This window comes from Pagrus major, chromosome 4 (assembly GCF_040436345.1).
Source record: "Pagrus major chromosome 4, Pma_NU_1.0".
NCBI classification, from domain to species: Eukaryota; Metazoa; Chordata; class Actinopteri; order Spariformes; family Sparidae; genus Pagrus; species Pagrus major.
Genome location: NC_133218.1, coordinates 11,293,145 through 11,315,738, shown reverse-complemented (window position 1 = coordinate 11,315,738; position 22,594 = coordinate 11,293,145). Strand labels below are relative to the sequence as shown.

General features: G+C 38.7%; 1 protein-coding gene across 1 annotated transcript; it reads left to right on the top strand.

Annotated features, from left to right (window-relative positions):
- Positions 1 to 18: 18 nt before the first annotated feature.
- Positions 19 to 17,615, top strand: LOC140994825 (uncharacterized). Its single transcript, XM_073464615.1, has 25 exons — positions 19 to 97; positions 1,337 to 1,555; positions 1,783 to 1,954; positions 3,176 to 3,341; positions 3,962 to 4,072; positions 4,244 to 4,360; positions 5,276 to 5,327; positions 5,969 to 6,078; positions 6,336 to 6,451; positions 6,704 to 6,972; positions 7,443 to 7,548; positions 8,858 to 9,186; positions 9,295 to 9,405; positions 10,408 to 10,470; positions 10,777 to 10,831; positions 11,200 to 11,290; positions 11,382 to 11,522; positions 12,361 to 12,528; positions 12,612 to 12,666; positions 12,754 to 12,845; positions 14,902 to 15,020; positions 16,189 to 16,469; positions 16,633 to 16,735; positions 16,932 to 17,260; positions 17,350 to 17,615. Exons 1-25 carry the CDS (start codon positions 19 to 21, stop codon positions 17,463 to 17,465), a joined length of 3,570 nt encoding a protein of 1,189 aa, XP_073320716.1. The 3' UTR covers positions 17,466 to 17,615.
- Positions 17,616 to 22,594: the final 4,979 nt, after the last annotated feature.

The window sequence follows — 22,594 nt, the reverse complement described above, 5'->3', positions numbered from 1 at the left end:
ATTTATTTCATCAGTCACATGTTCAGTGGAAATACAATGGTCCCCTTACTGCTGTTCCTGCTGCTCCAAGAAACACTGGCTGACCAACGTGCGACAAGTATTTTTTTTTCTATTTATTTGTAGCTAATTGTGATATACATTTTTACCAATCCCAAACTAAAAGGAACAATGTACCTGAAAATAAAAATCCAACTATTATCTAACTAGCCTACGTCAGTCATAACAGCAGTAAAACAGCACACAACAGAACTGGCTGAGATCTGGTTAGATGGAGATAAAAGGAAAAAAGAAGAGCTTGTATCTTTACTCAGTAACAGTGACAAAAGTATTATAATTCCTCTTAAGCCAAGAGACCAGTAAATCTCCTCACACATTACCTAAAAATTTTTTTTTTTAAATTAAAAATAGACTAGATTTTCTGTGAGAACATTTGCAGCTGAATTTCTTATGATCTTTATGTTGAAATAAGAAGCGTACACAGGATTGAATGACATCTGAGAGTGATGTATAACATTCTGCATGTAAGAATGAATAATGAGATTAGGTACTTTTGAAAATACTATTTAAACCATCCATCTGTATTTAAATCAATTCATTATAATAGACTGACTGACAAAAGTTAGAATTAAATTAGCTTCTCTCTCGAAGTATGTTTTACCTTTATTAAAGTAATTTAGCTTGCTGTTCATGTACTTAAGTCTGTGTCTGAATCTAAAAATCTGAAAATGCTAAAATTGTTTTTCCTGCTTGGAATTCTAGTTTTTTCTTACCATAAAATATCTACTGAACTATTATTGAAAGGGACACTATGTCTTTTTGGAGAAGAAATTCAAACTCAGAATTTTAATAATTACAATATTAATGAGGAACTAATACAAACTCAGATATGTATTTTTCCATAAGTGAATTAACAAGTTGTTCTCAGAGGAAAATAAGGTCCCCAGAACACTGTTTGAAGCTAGAAAGGTAGCAGGGTCCGCCACATACAAACAAAGTAAAACAGTATGATATTGTGTTGTCCTTTAAGGTCAGTTTGTTTATTCAGTTTATTCAGTCATGAAAACTAAGAGTTTGTTTACTTAGTTTGTTTAGGCAGAAAAAAATCAGCCAATGAAGATCTTTCTCTTCTAATTCGAATTTCTTCCCCAAAACTACATAGTGCACCTTTAACTCAGAAAAAACTAAATTAACTCAGACTAAATTTTTAATGAGAACTTGGAATTCAAAATTTTCTTTAAAATATAACCAATATAAACCAAGATTTAAGACTGTGACTGAGGACATGTCAGATACAGTAAATTGCATTTGTGCCTTTTCCTTCTGTTTTTGTCTTCAGTTTATCTCAACATTTTGAATAGTGGCATTCATGTTAACATGACGGTTGCTCACATCGAAGATCGCCTATCTGGTAATGTCAATTGTTCGGAGGGAGAACTTCAATGTTTCTTTCACTGTGTTGAGTTCAACAACACGCCACGGTTCAATGGATCATCTGTTGACTTAGAGGTTGATGTGGATAAACATCTTGACAAGATCGTCTACAGCTTTACTGAAAGTAAGTGCACTGTACCTCAAATAGACCATTGAATCTGTCCATACAGGTCTCAGAAACTGCAGTACAGTCCCCTACAGAGGGAAGCACACATTATCACCGACGGGGTCAGACATGAATGTTTTTGTTAAGATTCTGAATAATATCCATCCACAACTACTATCTCCAAAAAACAGGGCGGTTTTACTTTATGTCTGCAACCCAAGTCTGATTCCTCTCTCACTTTTCAGATAGTGGAAAATGCACTCTATACCGTTGCCAGGCAAATATTATTATACCACTGATTACTCTACTGGACCATGAGAGCTCTTATCAAAAGGATATGATGTATCTCCACTCCGTACGGGATTCATGTTCACAGCTCTTCAATAGCAGCTATTATGCCAAGGCATCCTTTACCAAGTAAGTGTCAGACCTGTTGCAGATGCTCCTCTGTCTGCTAATATATTTATTAGTTCATACTGTTTTCTGTTCTGTCGGTCGCAATCTCAACAACAACAAAAAAATTGTTACACACATTCATGGTTCCCAGAGGATGAATAGAGGATGGAAAAAAGATACATTTCTCACTATTGGTTTCTACACCTGCTGTCAGATAACAGAGGTCAAAAACATGACCAATTTAGTATCTTCTTCGGGGGCCCACCCAAACTTTAAATCACAACTCTGACCAACACACAAGACTAAGATGAAGTATTTTTCATATTTTTTGTGCCATACCCAGAACAATTCTTTGTGAACGTTGGCCTAAAGCAATGCAAATGCAGTGAGAATTCATACACATACACGTAACACTTTGTCAATTAGTATATCTTTGAACACATGCAGCTACAACTCCCCATCATTGATGCAACATAAGCAACGTATGCTCCGATAATGTGTTGAAGTCTGTTCCCCGGTCAAATAATGCTGCCCTCCTGTTATAATTGTGTATCCTACAATGCCACCCAGTCGTGCAGGTTAAGGTCGGTAGATGGCCTACATGTCAAAACAGACAGGCAAAAAACACAGCACCAGATAAAAATGATCAGATAAATGAATAACATGTCATTTAACTCCCTTTTTTTTATATAGGTTATTGACATTTAAAAAGTAAGCATATGTATGTTATGGTGATTTCCAATTTATTAACAACACCGAAAATTAAAAACATTCTATTTATTTATTGTTAATGACCTCCCAACCTGCAGTACTCTCACAGCCCACTTGTGGGCACCTGACATACAACACTGATTATAGATGTACTGTGACATTAGAGTGTCATAGAATGTAACTGATAGAAATATGAATAATAGAAAACTGAAATATGTTTTTTACTGTAAGAACAGGAGCCTCTTGTATCCTCTTTCCTCCATGTAAAAGCATCCTTTATAATGGCCAACCTTGATCAGTTTCTGGGTAAGGAGTTGAAAGACGGGAAGAAGCATAATTAACAGAATGGAAAGCAACCAGTGTGAAAGTGACAGACCTAAAGAGGAAACTGTCAAAAGAAATTCTAAAAATATCTCTCTAAATATATAACCTATAACCTCTGTAAATTGTCAAGCCATAATAATGATAAGATGGTGAAGAGAAATTAACATTTCAACTCCAAATTCATTCATTCCCATTGTCTCTGTGTAGGGTGGAAAGGCAGATCATTCATAACATCATGGGAATAACCCAGCTGGAGGCTGGAGGCTCCAAACACTACGACCTGAAGACCTTGTCTCTGAATGTGGTCAGTGTCAGTGAGGCTGACCACAACTCCACAGAAACCAACTCCTTGATATCGATGGAAGCTCCAGAGGTACACGAGCTTTGTGGAATGATAAATGGTGCTGACAAAACTTTTGGCTGTGCTCAATCAATTTTGTTTTAAAGGGTAGCTCCACCAATTTTACACATTAAAGTGTGTTTATAGGTCTTGGGGAGTACTTCTGCAAATGTGAAAATAGTAATATAAAGCTATTTGTGGCTGCAGAGGAAAACTTGTGTAATCTGATAAATTGCCTTCAGTGATGTCACTCAGCGGTTTCATTGTGGGTAGTATAGGCACCAGGTTTTAAAAAGCAGTCCACTGGTCTAGCATTGCACTCCCATAACACTGTTGGACTCATTGTGGACAATTTAAAAACATTTGATGAAAATCAATATAGTAGGACCAGAGATACCACCTTATTATTCATTTTCAGAACCTGACACCTACATTACCCACAACACACCTTAACCACTGAGTGTCATCACTGTAGGCAATTTATTAGATTACATGCAGCTTCCTCTGGAGCCACAAAAAAAATTATACTACTTTCTTCACATATGCAGTAGTACTCCTGTAAACACACTTTAATGTGTAAAATTGGTGGAGCTACCCTTTAATTGCAAACCACAAACTTCCTTAGTTTGACATCTTCTTATTCCCACTGTTAGCTGCTGCCTCAGAACAAATCAATCATCCCTGACATTTGGTTGCCTGTGGAGGCCCTGAAGGAGAAGAGCATTATTGGTTTGGTCAGCTACATGTGGCACAGCCAGTTCCAAGTATATCCTTTATCCTAATTACTCCAATCCACATTGATACTGTCATGATACAATCTGTAATTTACATTTACATTTAGCATGTGTATGTTTTTAGTATATGGATATCTATTTTATAGTGCTCTGTGTTTTGTTTTTGTTTTTATGTCTGCACTGAAACTGTCTCCTCATTAGTTTGAACCAGGAGTTATCTCATCAATGGTTATCAGGATAGAGGTACTGGGGGAACATCTCCATAATCTTAGGAACCCAATCAAGATGATCTTCAGAATTCCACACACAAACATCAGTGTAAGTCTATTTTTGCATGCATGCCTTAATGTTATCAACCATTTTATGATGAATAGCAAATGGCAGGCATTGCTGAAGCAGCATTTTAGAAAGTTGGTCATTGGTTAACTTGGTTTAAAGTTAGTTGCACCTCAGTGGTACTCAGTTCTCCAGTTCATCAAGCTCCCTGTCAATGTCGATCAAATTTAAAGCGCTATGTATTCATTTATATTCTTTAAAGAGGACATAATTCCGTTTTGATGGCGTTATCACGATGGGACGCTGTCTAAAACATAAACAAAACAGAAGGTTCTAATTTTCTGATCATTTTTGACATATACTATAATAGTATATAAATATATTTTTAATGTAACCTCATCAACGTCATTGATTCTTATAAATACATTTTTATTTTATTTTTTTATTTGATGGCAGCAACACATTTCAAACAAGTTGAGACAATGGCAACAAAAGACTGGGAAAGTTGTGGAATGCTCCAAAAACACCTGTTTGGAACATTCCACAGGATAAAAGGGGCATCCTGAAAGGTGCAAGGTACCACTTTGTGAAACAAATGATTGTATAAAGGATATTACTATATGCGCTCTGGAACACTTTGTGAAACCATTGCTGGTTAACACAGCTTGTTCGCAAACGATTGCATTCTGTTTTCACTTACCTTTTGCACAGTGTCCCAACTTTTTTGGAATCTGGGTTGTGATTCATCATAAACAGAACATTTTGGCACTGAATGCTTTCATTTTTCAAGGGAATGAATAGAATTGATTTCACTGAATTTAATCACAATGTTGTGCCACTGGGGTTTTTTTTATTTCATTAAACCACCTTAGATAAGGTAAGCTTCTTTGACTTCTTCTTTGGCTGGGCAGCGTACTGTATTCTTCAGTGTAGCTCCAAATTTTTGTTGTTTTACAGAATGTCTCATGGCTTCAGTGTCACTACCTTGATGAACAACATGATCAAATAGGTAGGTGTTTATTAGTTTTATCTTACAGTATAAACAGCAAAACACTCAAATTGTATTGTGGTTACTATTCATCCTTTTTTATCACATTTATTACTCAGAGACAAATTGTAGAAAATACATGAGTATGTTTAACACTTGTACTTTTCCAGCAAAATAATCTCAGTTATATGATAAAGGTCCCATAATACGCTCATTTACTTCTATTTTGGGTGGTTAATAGAAAATGTAACAATGTTTAAAATGCAATATATAGACATTTTTCATACACGAACATATACACATTTTATTTTATTGGCATTTGATATATGTTATAAACTTATATCTCCAAATATCCACGGATGTATGTATGTTACAATCATATAATTCCTTATAGGTAATATAGGGTGAATATATGCCATATATTATATTTCTGTATGGGAAGTGAACATTTTAATTTGCATGACAAGAGAGCTTTTAATGATATAAGGTGGAGTTTTTATTTTCATGTGTCAATGTTGCACTAGATGTTTAAAAAATCATTTTCACACAATTCCTTTTTTTACATGAAAAGTTTTTGTGTGAACGGAACGGGCAAAAAGAGAATTAGCAGAATTAGGCCTGATTACGTTACCTACATTATAATGTTCCCCTTTCATTCCCAGATGAAATAAAGTGGAAAACAGATGGATGTGAGACTCTCAACATGACCAATAATAATCAGACTGACATTATTTGCAACTGTAACCATTCAACGCCATTTGCTGTCCTACTGGTAAGGAGACACACTTGATTTGACTGACTTGTTCATGATGAAATATTAACCAATGAGTCAAGGCTTATTCATTTGGCATCTTTCATACAAGACATAAACACAGCAGATTATCATGTCATCTTTGATCATCTTTATTCTGTACTGGTGCAGTACTGGTATTAACCCAGTATGAGAAACCACTCTGACTTGTTTCTAGATGCTGGTTAAATTGAATCTGTAAACTGCAGATAGTAACCACTATTCAATTTTTTCTGTAGATCAGAGAACAAATTGCAGGAATCCACTGGAAGATACTGTCGTACATCAGTTACATAGGCTGCAGCCTGTCTGCCTTCTTCACTGCTTTGTCCCTTGTGATGTATGTCTTCAGTCGGTATGTATACATGCATTCTCAGCTCTTTTTATCCAACCAGCTGATAGCTGATGTCCAAGAAATGGCACTGACATCAGGCCCAATGAAACACTACTAATACTGCTGGCAGTCTCAGTGTTGTCTATGCACAGAGGCAGATTACATCATTACATGAAGCACCAAACATAACCTGTCTGATTATCATAAAATACTGATTTCCCCTGTGCCTGTATACTTGTCATATGCGCTGTTTTCATTCTTTCCCTCCCGCAGAAACCACAAAATGGATTACTCCATCTCTATTCATGTATCTCTGAGCGGGGCCCTGTTACTGCTGAATACAGCTTTCCTACTGACTGAGTGGGGGGCGACAGTGAAGCCAGACTGGGTGTGTGTGTTTATCGCAGCTCTTATGCATTACTCCTTGCTCTGCTGTTTCACATGGATGGCTATAGAGGCACTTCACCTCTATCTACTGCTGATAAAGGTGTTTAACACCTACTACAAACACTACCTGGTCAAGCTCTCTCTGGCTGGATGGGGTGAGTGCTGGAAGAGCATCTATTGTATTTGATACATGCTGGTTTTTTGTGTGATGACTAACATGAACAGCAGTTAAACTTAGAGTAAGGACAGGAATCCCCAAGAACATGTTCCGTTTTTCAGAATGACTAATGAAGGAAGCCTTTTATGAAACCCACTGAGCTGTCACTGAAAGACACTGACCTAGAGGCTAGCTGGACGATATCCTTCATATGTGATTGTTTAACATGTTTCAAAGGTACTCAACACTTTGGTTCTGGTAAATATCCCCAAAAACCTGATGACTACTACCAATTTTTTTTTTTTTAAATGAGCGATTCTGCTTTCAAACTCCATTGTAGTGTAACTATAAATATCTTGATGTGATTCCTTATTCCTAAGTAACATGCTGTGTGTGTGTGTGTGTGTGTGTGTGTGTGTGTGTGTGTGTGTGTGTGTGTGTGTGTGTGTCTTTACATGTGATTCTCAGGGATCCCTGGTGTAATTGTGGCAGTCTCTTTGGGAATGAAGGACTTCAAACAGTTTTATGGAGTTACACAACTGGCCATGGCCGATACCGACCAAACTAGCGCCATGTAAGCAAATCCTGACTGCGTTTAATAAATGGATTATTTTCTGCCGTCGTGTTTTTGGCTGGACATCAGAAATAATCAATTTTAGCACCATGAATCCACAGCCTTTTTTAAAAAATCACAATCTGATCACATACAATCACAGAGCATGGGAAGTATTGCATTTATATCCTTCAAACATGATCATCGTTCATATCATCATATTTGTATTATAGGGTTTTGCTGTTTTCATATAGCTTAAGCACAAAATTGTTCTCATACTTTATATACATGATTTGTACACAAGATTATTCTGCATATGACATCTCAAAATCTCATACATACAGTACACATACGTACATACATACATATATACATACATACAAACATTTATAAATACACATATACGTACGTACGTACATACATACATACATATATACATACAAACACACATACATTTATAAATACAAATATACGTACGTACCCACATACATACATACACACCTACATAGATACATTTATCAGTACAAACATACGTACGTACATTGATACATACATACATACACACATTCATACATTTATAAATACAAAAATACATACATACATACACACATACATACATTTATAAATACAAAATACATAAATACATTCATACATCATACACACATACATACATTCATAAATACATATATACATACACACCTACATAGATACATTTATCAATACAAACATAGGTACGTACATACATACATACATACATGCACATACAAACATTCATACATACAAACATACATACATACACACATACAGTATATGCATATACATTTATAATACAAAAATACATACATACATTCGTACATCATATACACATACATACATACATACATACAGTATATGCATACACTCATATATACATACTTACATATAAATATACATATAAAATACACTGGGATAAAATCATAATCTTGGTTAATTTGACAACACCTGTAATCACTGGCTGTAACATCAAGTGTGATTTACTGCAACGAAAAATATAAACATATGAGTGAAAGCAAACTGAATCCTGCCAGGAAATGGCGGACTCTGCCACTAACAATGAGAACTATTAAATAGAGAGGTAATTACGAATGTAAATACATTGAATGCCAACCATTCAAAATATCAAACCCAGAGTTTCATTTCATAAAAATCTTAAGGATTGTAACTTTAAACATAAGATGGTGCTTCTATTCTTTTTAAAGACAGTTATTTATTTATCCTGTATATGTGGAGATTCTTTGTCTTTTCTTCCATGTTGTCAAACTGTATTCTGACTGTCCCTTGGGTTTCACAGCTGCTGGATCACAGATGAGTCCTTCTTCTACTCCCTGAACTTGGTGTATTTCACCCTTATATTCATCTTCAACACTGGTATATTGATGACAGTGGCCTCTAGCATCTGTAAGATGAAACAAGTATCCAAGAGCAACTCAAAGCTTGGAGACAAGGCTGAGGGAAAGACTTGGGGAGACCCACAGAGGTTCAGGGAGTCCTGCAGGAGTGGCCTCACCATGTTAGGTCTTACCTGCTTGATGGGGACCACCTGGGGCCTGGCCTTCCTGGGTTCAGGATACGTCAACTACCCCATCCTCTATCTTTTCTGCATCCTCAACTCCACACAAGGTCTGCTGTCATGTCTGTCTCTGTTAAAAATGTCTTACACCTTAAGTTTGTTTGTTCATTTTATCTTTGACAAGATTACAATTCAATTCATGCTGTCTCTGTGTCAAGGTTTCTTTATCTTTCTGTGGATCTGTCTGTCAGCCAAGAAGCAGAGGAAGAGAGATATGGAGGACAGAATGAGTTCATCTCCTGGCAAGACTTCAGGAACCAAATCGGATTAGATCCCCTTACCTGCCATGTATCTAGAATAAAGCGCAGATCACCGATAGCAATCCCCCTTCCTTTAACCATAGCAGCTGTAACTCACACATGAAACCCTCCTGACATTAGTTAGGTTTCTGTTTCTCTGTAACTTTAAAACTGTCCTAACATAAACACAAACATTAGCCTAGTCTATGTCAGCTTAAAGTCAATACTGTCATTAAGATAAATCTGTTTCCGACTGAATATTGTACATGTGTTTTTGAATAAAAATTATAATCTATCAGTGTAGAGCAATGGTCTCATGTTGCCAATCCTTGAAGTCATATGAGTTTATGTTATGAATCATTTAAGTCATATTTTTGAATTATTCATTTTCATTTCCCCATTTGTGCTGCCAGTTTGGGAAAATAGTACGTTGTGCAGGTCTAAGTTTCGCTTCCACTTGTGTCAGTTGACTTGTTGACCATAATGACTTGACTTGTCTCATGTCTGCTGGATAACAGTAACATTTGTAAACTTCCTCTTTTCGCGAAGTTCTTTTTTCTGATGTCGGAGATTAAGTCTAGTAAGATATTCAAATAACTTCTTTCTTTGAACAGTTAGAGTCATATTGTAAGTGATGGATGTTTGCTTTCCTTTGTTTTTTTTTTAGACGTAACTCGTTAAAACAAAAAAAAGAGAGTTTGGCTTCAGATTAAGCTCACATACTGATTTACTATTAATTTATGAATCCACAGTGTGACATTTAATTCTCTCATTAGCAAATAAAATATGTCAGAGAGATTTTCTATAAAAACTAACTGTAGCAGCTTAAAAAAAGTATTATTAAAAGACAAGAAAGAAACTCCTCTGACATGAATTACTTCCTGTTCATATGAGCCATCCACCCCCGCTGCACCACCACCATGAAATACATGTAGATGTGAACCTCCCTTCTCACCTCATTGAGCAAATCTCCAACAAGCAGAGCAATGCTGTCCATGCACTGCAACATCTGGGTGTTTGAAGAACAGTGAGGCAGGATGTGGATTACCCTTTTTCTCATCACACTCGTCTGGTTATCTCAGACCCAAGCTGGTGGTGAGTTGCTCATTGTGCTTACCGTGTGTTTATCATATCCATTTCCTTATGAGGTGAATACTATTTTCCCTGTTAATATATCAAGGTCGATCACCAAACCAAGACAAAAATAAAGTCACTCCTGGTCCTCTGTCGCCCGACATTAGGGACTCTTACCAAACTAGTTGTGCAACTGTAAAAAGCACAGTTTCTCACAGTAAGTGGTGATCAAACAGTTACAACAGCCTCTCATATCTGTGACAACTGTCACTGAAAACTGTCAATCTTATATTTTCATTTCATTTTCTTTCTCCGTCACTCTAACAGACTTCTGTGAAAATGTCATCCCCGACTGTATACAAGGCGGTGGTCCCTGGACCAGGTAACTCATACAGTGGATGCTAAGCTGATGCTGTAGATATTACAATTGTCTTTGTGAACACATCACATCTTTCTAATACACTAATGAATAAGTGTGGTTGTGCCCTGCTGTCTAATGAATGATGGGATAGCTTTGACATGATTGCCAGACCCTGAAACCAAATAAGTATATAAACAAACAATTGATATGCAGATCGAAGATTATAACTGTAGACAGACAGACAGACAGACAGGCAGGCAGGCAGGCAGGCAGGCAGGCAGGCAGACAGACAGACAGACAGACAGACAGATAGACAGATAGACAGATAGATAGATAGATAGAGTAGTAGTTATTGTATTGTATTGAATATGCAAACTATGTGTTGGTAGGTGTTATGAGGACAGAATTGCAACTTGTATACCAAAAAGACGTTTGTTTGGAGGAAACTTCATTCGTCGGATTGTGACCTCATGGCAAGAGGTGAGGTTTTTGTTTTTTTTTGGTAACAGTTGCACTAAGTACATGTTTTTTCATTGGTGTAACTTTTTTTTTTTTTACTTGTGGTTTTTAGGCTGAAGTGAGTCCCACTCCTGATCACAGAGTTCACATCCCATCCTCAGCTCTCCAAAGGAGCAGAGGAGGTGGGTCTGAAGACGAGGTACTGCTGGTGACCACTGTGATCAACAGCTCTTTCTTTGAAGACAATCCAAAGGTACAAAATCTGAGACCTCTTAAGTGAGACCAGGCAATCCCTCTTTTACTGCTCTTGATTTATTTAATAATAATCATATTGTATATGTAGGTACAGGGAAGTAGAATCACAGAGAATTTTTAGCTTCTAGAAATCTGATTTTCTAGAGAATCCAAGAGGCTATATAAAGACTAGGACCTGAATATTATTACACTTTAACACTGGTTAGCTAGTTGGCTCCCTCAGTATAATAATACAAGGCAGCACTTTCCCATCATGCTGATTTGCATTGATGTCCATGAACTCATGCTCACAGTCAGCCTTTGTATACTATGTAAATCAAGGAGGATACTGTAGCTCGTGTTGCAATTCTTCCACGTTTTGGAAGATGATTTGGTGTACGTCTTATTAACCTGATCCTTTATTAATCCATAATGTGTATTGCTGTATATTGAGCTCCTAATAATAAACATTAGTTAATAGGTAATAGGGCCCTTATAAATCCTTATAAGCATTGATAATAGCATAATAAACTCCTTTAATGTAAAATTATAAGACACTTATAACTATAGTAAGTAAGTAAGTACATAGTTAACTGCTAATAAATGCATAATAGAGTATGTGTTAATCATACTAAAGCAACAAAAAGCTTAGTGGTTTAATAATGGCGCAATATGTGAGTTAGTTAACTCAATGTGTTTGTAATGCTATTATTAACAATTATAAAACACTCATAAAAGGTATTTTATTACGTTCTAAATTGGTCTAGAAACTTTTAACAAGTTTCATGGCGCTTATAATCGCTAACAATAAAGCATTACCCATTAATGTCATGTGTCCCCTCTGTTTATAATTTCAGTCAAGTCCCCCTCCAGGAAGAGGAAGGGGAAGAGCACTTATACCAGCCCAGCCTACCCACATGCGAGGCACTGTTATGGGAGGCCTTGTCTTGGTAGTGAGGGCAGGGAACAATCCTGTCAGTAACCTCTCACAACCCATCACATTAACATTCAACCACAACAAACAGGTAAAATCACAAATCCAGATGTGCTCGCATTATATTTGGAAAATCTTCTTCTCTAATTCTGATATTCTGTATATATGTTTCAGGTGGAAAATGGGACTTGTGTGTTTTGGCAAGAGTCAGAGTCGGAGCATGAAACAAGTAGGCTACATGCAGTTTGCCAGCCTTCAGTATCTTTGCTCTGAAAAAAAAGATCAACTAAGATTTGTCCATTATGTGTGGTTTTAGGTCACTGGAGCAGATACGGCTGTGATACCAACAACACAGGAGCTGAATTTATTTGCAGCTGCAACCACCTGAGCTTCTTTGCTGTGCTTGTGGTAAAAATCCTTCCTACAGAAAACTTTCGTTTATCAGTTAGTCACGAGCTAAATAATACTAATACAGATAATTTGCCTTTAAAGAATGTTTTCATGTCTGTTTGAAAGACTTGCTACATTCACATTCAGAAATCACTGGGCCTTTGCTATAGCATCTCTCCTGGTACAGGAAACTGTAGCCTATTTCGATCTTGAACTGAATGGTAAGTGTTTCACACATACACCACAATAGTCACATACTGGACGTAGGTGCAATATGGGTACTCTTTTCCCTAGCTTTCATGAAACCACAAACACAAGAGCAAACGTAAAAGAGATGGGCTGCATTTGTGTGAGTGTTAATCCACTCTAATGAAAGCCACAAATGTTAGCATGCCCAGCTAACTAGCTTGCTACCAAAAACAGTAACAGCATATTGTTAGCCAACTAAATTAGATCGGGCGTAACAGGGTTAATTAGGAAAAGGACATTAGCCATGTTTCCATAAAGCATATTCAAGAATCACATTAGAAACTTTATGAAAACACCAAAATTTAAAAAAAAAAAAAAAGTCCTTTAATTGGCAAAAAAGTTTGTACGCTCGCTTGAGGTGGGTTGTCTTTTGTTAATCAGTTAATGTGCAAAATGTTTGATGGAAACAGATTTGCTGATTAAACTCTGACGTAATGAACATTCAACTCACAAAGCTGATTAGCCGTTTCCGCTGTTCGATGCGTGCATTATCATCATCATCTCAAGATGACAAAATTGTGTTCTTTAGATAATGACATTTAAAACGAAAAGTACAAGCATGGCTGTTTTTGGCCTTTTACAAACATTTTTAAATGTTAGGTTTCATGCCATTATCATTCTGAACTGAACTTGTGCAAGAATGGAAAGCTTGTCAGGTGTATTAACAAATTATCAATTCAGCCTGAGCCACTTTTTCATTGTAGCTCAACAATTCTAGGCTCTCATTGTTTACACTGAAGGTACATTTGTCACTTGTTGTTGGGGCACAGGGATGTAGAGATGTGAGTTTTAAAGCAAATTAAAAAAGGTTTTATTTAAAAAAACATCAAAATAATCAAAAACAGACAGGGGTTGGAACTGCTGAGGGAAAAAGAAAGGGTTAATGAGCAAAAGGAAAAACTCTTAAAATCAGTAAAGTGTATGAAATTATTTTATTACAAGTCTTTTTAAAAAAAATAGAATCAGTATACTTGTAATAAAATTAAAAAAGCAACCACAACTATATAAAAAAAAAAGGAAACTAAGCTGAGGCCATATGTGGAGCGGCAGACTACACAGAGGCAGTGTCCAGGGGTGCTACCACTACTCACCTTCAGTGCAGCACAGCAAACCTCACAGCAAATGGTGCAGTCAATAATGTATACCCGTGTGTTTTACTCATACAAACAGTGAAGGGAACCTCACCACGAGTGCCTAGCCTCCCAACAATATGGCACTCTGCTTAGGAAAATAACTAAACAAAGGGTCAGAAAAACAACAAGTAATCAACAAGGTAACAAAACATAGTCAAAGTAAGGTAACCCAGTTGGTTTAAAACACAAAACTAAAAAGGCACAACAGTGGGCAAAACAGCAGTGTTATTTTGCAGGTGAACCCTGAAAAAGGGGAAACTAAAATTAGATCAGTTCACTGCATGTTTAAATACATTTTTAAACTAAGCCTACTCACCACTCATGCACCAGACAAACACAGAAAATGCTCTTATAAGGGGCAAACAGGGATTCCTCACATGAACACCACTGGGACACCAAACACTGCCAGCCACAGCAGAGACAGAGCAGGAAGCACAGGCAGAACAATGGCACACAGGTGCCTTATAGCTTGGCCCTGATTAGGGAATTTGTTGGGGGAGGAGCTGAGTCAAGGCTGCATTCACCAGCACTACACCTTGCTCTTTGCTAGGGGAGTATACCCCACCACACAAAGACTGACAATCCAAACGTAGCTGTACGTAGCTGACAAATACAACAATTAGAGTCCACTGATGAGGCTTGGATTAAAATACATTTTAAGTTGATTTTTTCTGTATTTCTTTCTGTTCCAGAACCCTGAATTATCAGTGGATAAACGTAACGCTGTGGCCCTAAGCTATATCACCTACATTGGATCAGCTCTCTCCGTCTTCTTCACAGTCATCAGCTTGATCATCTATATTTGTCTACAGTGAGTCTTCTGTTTGACATTATTTTTTCTAGTTAAATATATAATATATCATATGTTATGTGTAATAGAGTCGACATGGTTTGTCCTTTTTTGTTACAACGGACTGAGGCAATACGAAGATTTTATCTCACAAAAAGAAAAAGTGTTTCCTTCCTGTACAAGTCAAACCACAGGGCAGACATATTTATATACAGCATGAGATTCAGTTTCATAAAGGAATTATGTCATGAGACGCTGTAAATCAAACAGTCTCAGTGGTTGAGTTAACTTCCTATCAGGTTGCAGGTAATAAACAACAAAAACAAAAAACCCATATTGTTCATGTCTTTACAAGCAGGAACATATCTCAGTGGCATCAGTGCATGTTCTCATTCAGGAAGCGGAGAAGGAGAATGGTACAGTCATCTTTGCACAGTTCTCCTTTTTGCGGACTGATACTATGTGAGCTTATCTGCTCTGTGGTGTGACGTCTTTCCTCAAACACCGTGTGAAAGTTTAGACTGTTAGATTCTTTTGGTTTTAAGTAGCACTGCCTTATCAATGTACCAGCACCGTGACTTAAAGGGACAGTTCAGGTCTTTTGATGTGGGGTCGTATGAGGTGCTTGTCCCTAGTCAGTGTATTACCTACAGTAGATGACAGTAGCTCTCCCACTGTGTGGAGAAGCAGCGTGTGGCACTAACAGGGAAGCAGAGCATTGTACTGCTAAACAGCAACGACAGCATGCATTTTAGCCACCTAAAAGAAGGCCTGCTTCACTGTTGGTGCTACGCGCTGCTTCTCCACACAGGGGGAGAGCTGACAGTCATCCACTGCAGGTAATACACTGACTAGGGACAAGCACCTCATACAACCCTTCATCTAAAGACCTGAACTACCATTTTAAAGTGTGACTATGCTCCAGCTAAAGCTCTTGTCAGATAGTTTAACAGTAGTCAAGTCATTGTGGTACAGAAGCCTGTCAGCCTGCACAGAGTGAACGGCAAAGTCCTAATCTGTAGCTAAGGTAACATTAAAACTGTTTGGATGAGATACGTTACATTGAGATACTGACATCTTTTACCAGGTCAGGTGATCAAGATGTCAAAATGGCCAGATGTAGCACAGGTTCTGCTGAATAGGCTTCACAAAAATGATCATCATACACTGTATGCTGTTTCTCTTTCAGAAAAAAGCGTCCAGAGAAGGCCATCGGTGTGCATATGCACCTAACAGGCGCGCTGCTCTTCCTCCACCTCAGCTTCCTGCTGTGCAGCCTCTGGGTGTGGCTGATGAAAGAGAAGGAGGAGGGCTGGGTCTGCAGGGGTCTGGGTCTCTTTTTACACTGGTCCCTGCTGGCCACCTTCAGCTGGATGGCTCTGGAAGGGTTCCACCTCTACCTGCTCCTGGTCAGAGTCTTCAACATCTACGTCAGGAGATACCTGCTCAAACTCAGCTTGGTGGGATGGGGTGAGCAACAACAGAGCAAAGCAAAGAGCCACAGTTCTTACTACAGACAACACATGACCACAAAGAGAGAGTCAATGTTTTGACAGCTGTGCTCAGGCAGGCAGATTTAACCATCATCAGGGCTTCTTAAAGTAAATTCTGTATCTCTCTTGTCTTCATGCAGGTCTCCCTACACTGACTGTAGTCATTTGTGGGATTTCAGGTGTTTATGGCAAATACAGTCTGGAAGTGAGGGACGATAACAACCACAGTTCAACATCACAGATGTAAGAAACCAAGATTCATTGTTAGGATTTTGAATATTCACCACACAGAAGGTTTGACTTCTCAGCAAAACATGCTGTGATTCTAACTGTGCTTTGCTTTATTCAACACCAACAAGCCGGTTGATATAAATTATAAGTTTACTTGACCTAATCAAATTTGACTTCTTTCATTTTTGTTTTTTTTATTAACCTGCAGATGCTGGATGAGCAGCCAGTTCCCACAGAGGCTTCTGGTCAGCTACATCACCACTGTGGCCTTCCCCTGCCTGGTGATACTGTGTAATTCCTGTATGCTGGGGCTGGTGGTGTTTAAGCTCTGGGGACTAAGGAGAGATCGTGGAGGCATTGAAAGCACCAGCAGCTGGAAGAAGATGAACAAAGAGAAGGGGACCAGGTTATGGAAGGACTGTGCCACAGTGGTGGGCCTAAGCTGTGTGCTGGGCTTAACTTGGGGGTTAGCGAGCACCACCTTAACCTCTCATCTCTCTGGGATCTATGTATTCACTATTCTAAACTCCCTGCAGGGTCAGTATGTGTACAATCCTTATAGAAAGTATTCACTGTGATTTTATGCTTTTCTAGAAGAGTTCACGGCCTCTCTTCTTTTTTCTCAGGTGTATTTATGTTCCTGTGGTCCGTGGCTTTGACCTGCAAGTCTCGATCTGACAATGACTCCTCCGTCAGAGACCCTTCCTCTCAGAAAATGATGACTACCAGTTTCAGTAACTGATATTCACAGCTAAATTGCCTATATTAGGTGTAACTGGACTGTTCATACTGTATGCAGTTAAATAGTAATTAACTAACAACAACTTAATTGGGAGGATGTCTTGCAAATTCTGTAAATAAAGATTGTGATTCTATCTATCATCAACAGTAACCTCTTGTTATTATTTATTGTCACTGCAGTTGTTGTTATGGTTACAATAATATCAGATATGGACAGGCAAAGATTATCAACAATCTGATTTTAAATCTGTGAATAAAAAAATCCCTTATTGTCTTTTCAGCAAAACTGAGCAGGATAGTACATTTCATTATCAATAAGTCAGCCACTATAAAACACTATAAGACACAGTGTTGTCTGGGGTTGCTATTGGTCAATGGAACAGATTTACATGTAAAAGTACACCAAAGTTAGACATGACAGTTCTCATAGATCCACTAATCTTTGTGACCAGGAGTTTAATTTGGAAGCAGGGTTAGTTATTTTAAATAGCACTCATTTGGCTCTGATGCAGCATGTAATATAAAAAGTAAGTAATTAATGCAATTAATTTACATGTGAGACTAACAGTGGTTCCTTCTGTTAGTTTGAACTGTTGCCTGTTTGACCAGGTTTGTTGTGCACTCCTGCAGGTGTGAAACTCCTGCCTTTTGTTCTATGAGCAATCACTGAGTTCTCTGTGTAGTGAAATGTTAGTGTTTGTGAGGGGTTTTGCTTTTCTCTCGTAGTTAAGTGATGTTTATACTTTTGCTTTCTTGTTAGGTCACTTTAGGGCGAGAGTTAAACCTGTTCTGCTTTCACTAAATCATCAGTGTCAAGAGATATGCATGTGGATGGATTATGTTGAAAAAAGGAGAAATGTTCAGCAAAGATTTCAATAGATTTATGCTCAACATTTGACAGAAATAAGCCTTTAGTGCACCAGTGCACAAGTCTTGTAAGATCTTATATTTCAAAATGGGAACAAAAATAAAAGTGTTGCGTTTATATTAGACTAACATTTCAGTGTACACCTCAAGCAAACTTCCAACGAGCAGAACAATGCTGTCCATGGAACTGTAACACCTGGGTGTTTAAAGAACAGTGAGGCACGATGTGGATTACTCTTTTTCTCATAAAACTCGTCTGGTTATCTCAAACCCAAGCTGGTGGTGAGTTTTCACATGTATCTATTTACAGCAGCGGCAGGTGAGCTGCTTAATGTTGTTACCTTGTGATTTGAGTCCCTCTCTGTCTCTCTCGCTCTGTGTGTGTGTGTGTGTACTTATATATACAGGTTTGATTGTTGGTTTTCTGAAAGTTACAGAAATTGTTGGACGTATGTCCCAAAATTCGTGTGTCTTTTCGTGGCCTTGATAGTCCACTAAGCACACAGAGGGAGGAGGATCGGTTAGCTCAATGGCTGTTCTTTGCCGTCCTCCCGTGCTGACGACTGGACACCCTGAGGAAGGAAGGGAAGGAGGCCCAGATTAATTAACTGTTATATCATCACATGACAAATTAGGCAAGAATTAGCAAGCGAGCATGCCATTTCCTAACTGTATGTTCAGTTGGTGCCTCTTGTGTCACGTGTTTTTAGCTGCAATGCTAATTCAGTAGATCCGAAGCTGTAGTTTCCCCACTAAACACACTGTGATCCCATCACAAGATGGTCTCTAATTTTTTGTTAGGCTAATCAGGCAGATAGACAGGCAAGTGTCTGCAGAGCAGAGCAGTGATATGCAGCTCGGTGGCAGTTTGGCGGCAGCCCACACTGCAGATTCCCGGCCTGTCTGCTCTGCACAACAGGGACACCCCGGCAGCAAAAAGCAGCTCAAGAGGATGAATGACCTTAAGAAGAGCAGCAGCAGAGTGGGAAAAAGGCTGGTGTTTACCAGGAAGTGGAGTGAGGTGGGTCTTGCACGAAAAGCAGTGGGATCCATAATAAGGTGAAGTGCACACAATACAAGCAGGAAATTACAATGAACTGTGGCCAGGGAATCTGTCCAATCACACGTTGCCCCACCCGTTTGGTAATATAAAACTGTTGTTGTGTTTTCTTTAATGTTGTGTGTCTTTAATGTTGTTGTGTTTCTTGAATATTGTTGTGTTTTCTTTAATGTTGTGTTTTTTAAATGTTGTTCGATTTCTTTAATGTTGTTGCGTTTTATTTACTGTTGTGTTTTTGTGTTTCTTTAGTGTTGTTTTCTTTAATGTTTTTGTGTTTCTTTAATGTTGTATTTTCTTTAAAGTTGTTGCTTTTTCTGAAACGTTTTTTTCTGTAATGCTTTTGTGTTTTCTCTCACGTTGTGTTTCTTGAAAGTCATGGGCGACCGTAACTAGTTGCAAAAAGTGCTTCTTAAATATATGGGGTTTTTTCTTTCTTCAGGTCGAGGTTCATCAAACCAAGACAAAAATACAGTCACTCCTGGTCCTCTGTCACTAGACTTTAGGGACTCTTACCAAACTAGTTGTGCAACAGTAGAACCCACAGTTTCTCACAGTAAGTGTTGGTCAAATATGTACAGCCTCTCATGTTTGTCTGTAGTGACTTACTTATCCAGATATCTATGCTGCTGTCTCTGTCCTGTATCATGGTGTTCATCCATATATTGTAGTATCCTTGACTCTTTAATTTTCTTTCTCTGTCACTCTGACAGACTTCTGTGAAGATGTCGTCCCCGACTGTAAACAAGGTGATGTCCCCTGGACCAGGTAACTGGATACTGAGCTGATGCTGTACATATTACAATTCTCTTTGTGAAGGCTAACACATTTTCTCATACATTAATGTATAATAGTGGTTGTGCCCTGCTGTCTAATGAATGCTGGGATAGCTCTGACATGATTGCCAAACCATGAAACAAAATTACCATGTTGTTGTTTGGAGGACATTTACTCAACTCCAGGATGTCAATCTTTCAGGAACTCAACGCACATGACTGGACATTTCATGGTTATACCACAGTGTTTTGAAATGGCGTCAGCGGCCACAGGGGTGAACAACTTCCTCAACCCTGAGACCCAGTCTCAAACGACTGTGTACAATAATTATTAAAATGTCAAAGATCAAGTCAACACTTATTAAAGTGGTTAAAATAGTGTAGTTATATTGTAAAATGCCATGTTTGGATTTCTGAACTGCTGAATCATGTGAAATATGTGTTGGTAGGTGTTATGAGGACAGAATTGCAACTAGTAGACCAAGAAGACGTGTGTTTGGCGAAAACTTCATTTGTCAGATTGTGACCTCATTCAAGAGGTGAGGTTCTTAGAGGTTATATTTCGTGTCATGCTGGAGCAGGGAAGGTGTACCCAAATGCATGAGATGGCAGGCAGGAAATGCAATGGATGAGGTTTAATCAGATCATGGCAATACCAGGAACAGGCAAACACGGAGGAACATCAGGGAAACTAAGCACCAGGAACCGCAGGTTCTCAGAAACACAAGATTCCACTGGATGCAAGTGTGTTGCGTTCCGCCTCCAGTACGGTTTTGCTCCGTTATCCGGCAACCCCCACTGGCTGCGCCAGAAATACCCCTCGATTCTACCAGATACGTGTCCGGTGAAATCGAGGTCCTGCGTATCTGCTCCGGAGGGCTCTGGACTGCCGGAGCTGGGACAGAGCAGACACGCAGCACAGCGGACCCAGTGGAAGTTAACACATAGACTAGAGTGAAACCTATCAGCACTGCTGCCGTGACGGAGCAGAGCCAGGCAGGACACGTATCTGGTGGAATCGAAGGGGGAAGGACAGAAGGGCTATTGAGGGAGATGCAGCGCAGGTGTGGAGGGAAAGCAGACTGGGGAAGAACTCAGGTAACAGGGCTGGGCTGATTAATCAGATACAAGACAGGTGTGGAGGGAAACTCAGGCTTGTGAAGAAAACAGGAGGGAAAACAGAACACTGGAAAAAAGGCACAAAACACAGGACCATGACAATTTTGAATTAATTTAATTTTTAATTGTTTGTCACATGATCACAGTGTTCACATCCCATCCTCAGCTCACCAAAGAAGCAGAGGAGTATGGAGTTATAATTGTTGCAAAACTATTTGCAAATGCGTATCTCAATCTGTGTGTGTGTAGTCAGATCTGTGTGTGCGTGCTTTATCATTTGTGTGTGTGTAATCAGATCTGTGGGCACAACGAGCGGTTGTGATGTTGAGAGGCAGACCACAACGGATTCTCGATTGTTTGCTGTCAGTAAAAGTTCATGTTTTAGCAGTAACTTAGTTGTCAGCTTTTGACAACTAAGTTACTGCTAAAACATGAACTTTTACTTGCAGTAAGTTGTTAGGGTAACGATCATCTGTTACCCCAACAATGACACGCTTAACATCACTGGGTGCTACGTGCCAACTGCGTGTGTAGGCTGTACTGCTACTGCAGCCAGGCAGTGTGAGCCTGTGAGCCTGAGCTCAGGGCAGAGGAAAAGTGAAGTTACACACAAATCTTTTCTACACATTTGCAGATCTGCCACGGCAGAAGTGTAGCAAAAGTCACGTGTAAAAAGACAGCCAATCAGAGCTCCTGCCTGAGTTGTAACTGATGACAGACATGTACAGATCTATGTACGCATTTACAGACTACAGAATACAGACATGCGGATTTTTTTACACACACACAGATCTGAACACGCACACACAGATCTGAACACGCACACACAGATCTGAACACGCACACACAGATCTGAATACGCACACACAGATCTGAATACGCACACACCAAGGGCGTAGGTTTGGTCTCAGCTTTGGTAGTGACATTACCAGGGGTGGACTGGGACAAAAATTCAGCTCTGGCATTTTCTGTCCAGACCAGCCCACTATATTATCAGCGGACACCACGAAGAAGTCCACAAATCTCGTGGCGTCCTTTCTCACACATACTACAAAGGAGAGTCATATTCCTTGATAGCAGTTAACAAATAAAGCACGTAGCTATGAACTCAAGGACTAAAACTGACAGCTATAGCAATCAACCAATCAATCTTTGTTCATTATAGTGTCAAATCACAACAGAAGTTATGTTATGACCAGGGGTGGGACGAGACTAACGGGAAGAACCCAAAACCAGAGACGGGGTGGAGTTTTTCTCACATCATTACTTACATTTGCACAACAGTTGGTGCATTTCTCAAAACAATTAGTA

Excerpts from the sequence above, each read along its gene's own strand:
- LOC140994825 (XM_073464615.1), top strand. The coding sequence starts at position 19 with ATGTTCAGTGGAAATACAATGGTCCCCTTACTGCTGTTCCTGCTGCTC. Across the intron at positions 3,342-3,961 it reads TATCGATGGAAGCTCCAGAG|CTGCTGCCTCAGAACAAATC; the intron begins GTACACGAGCTT and ends TCCCACTGTTAG. Across the intron at positions 9,187-9,294 it reads CATCCTCAACTCCACACAAG|GTTTCTTTATCTTTCTGTGG; the intron begins GTCTGCTGTCAT and ends CTCTGTGTCAAG.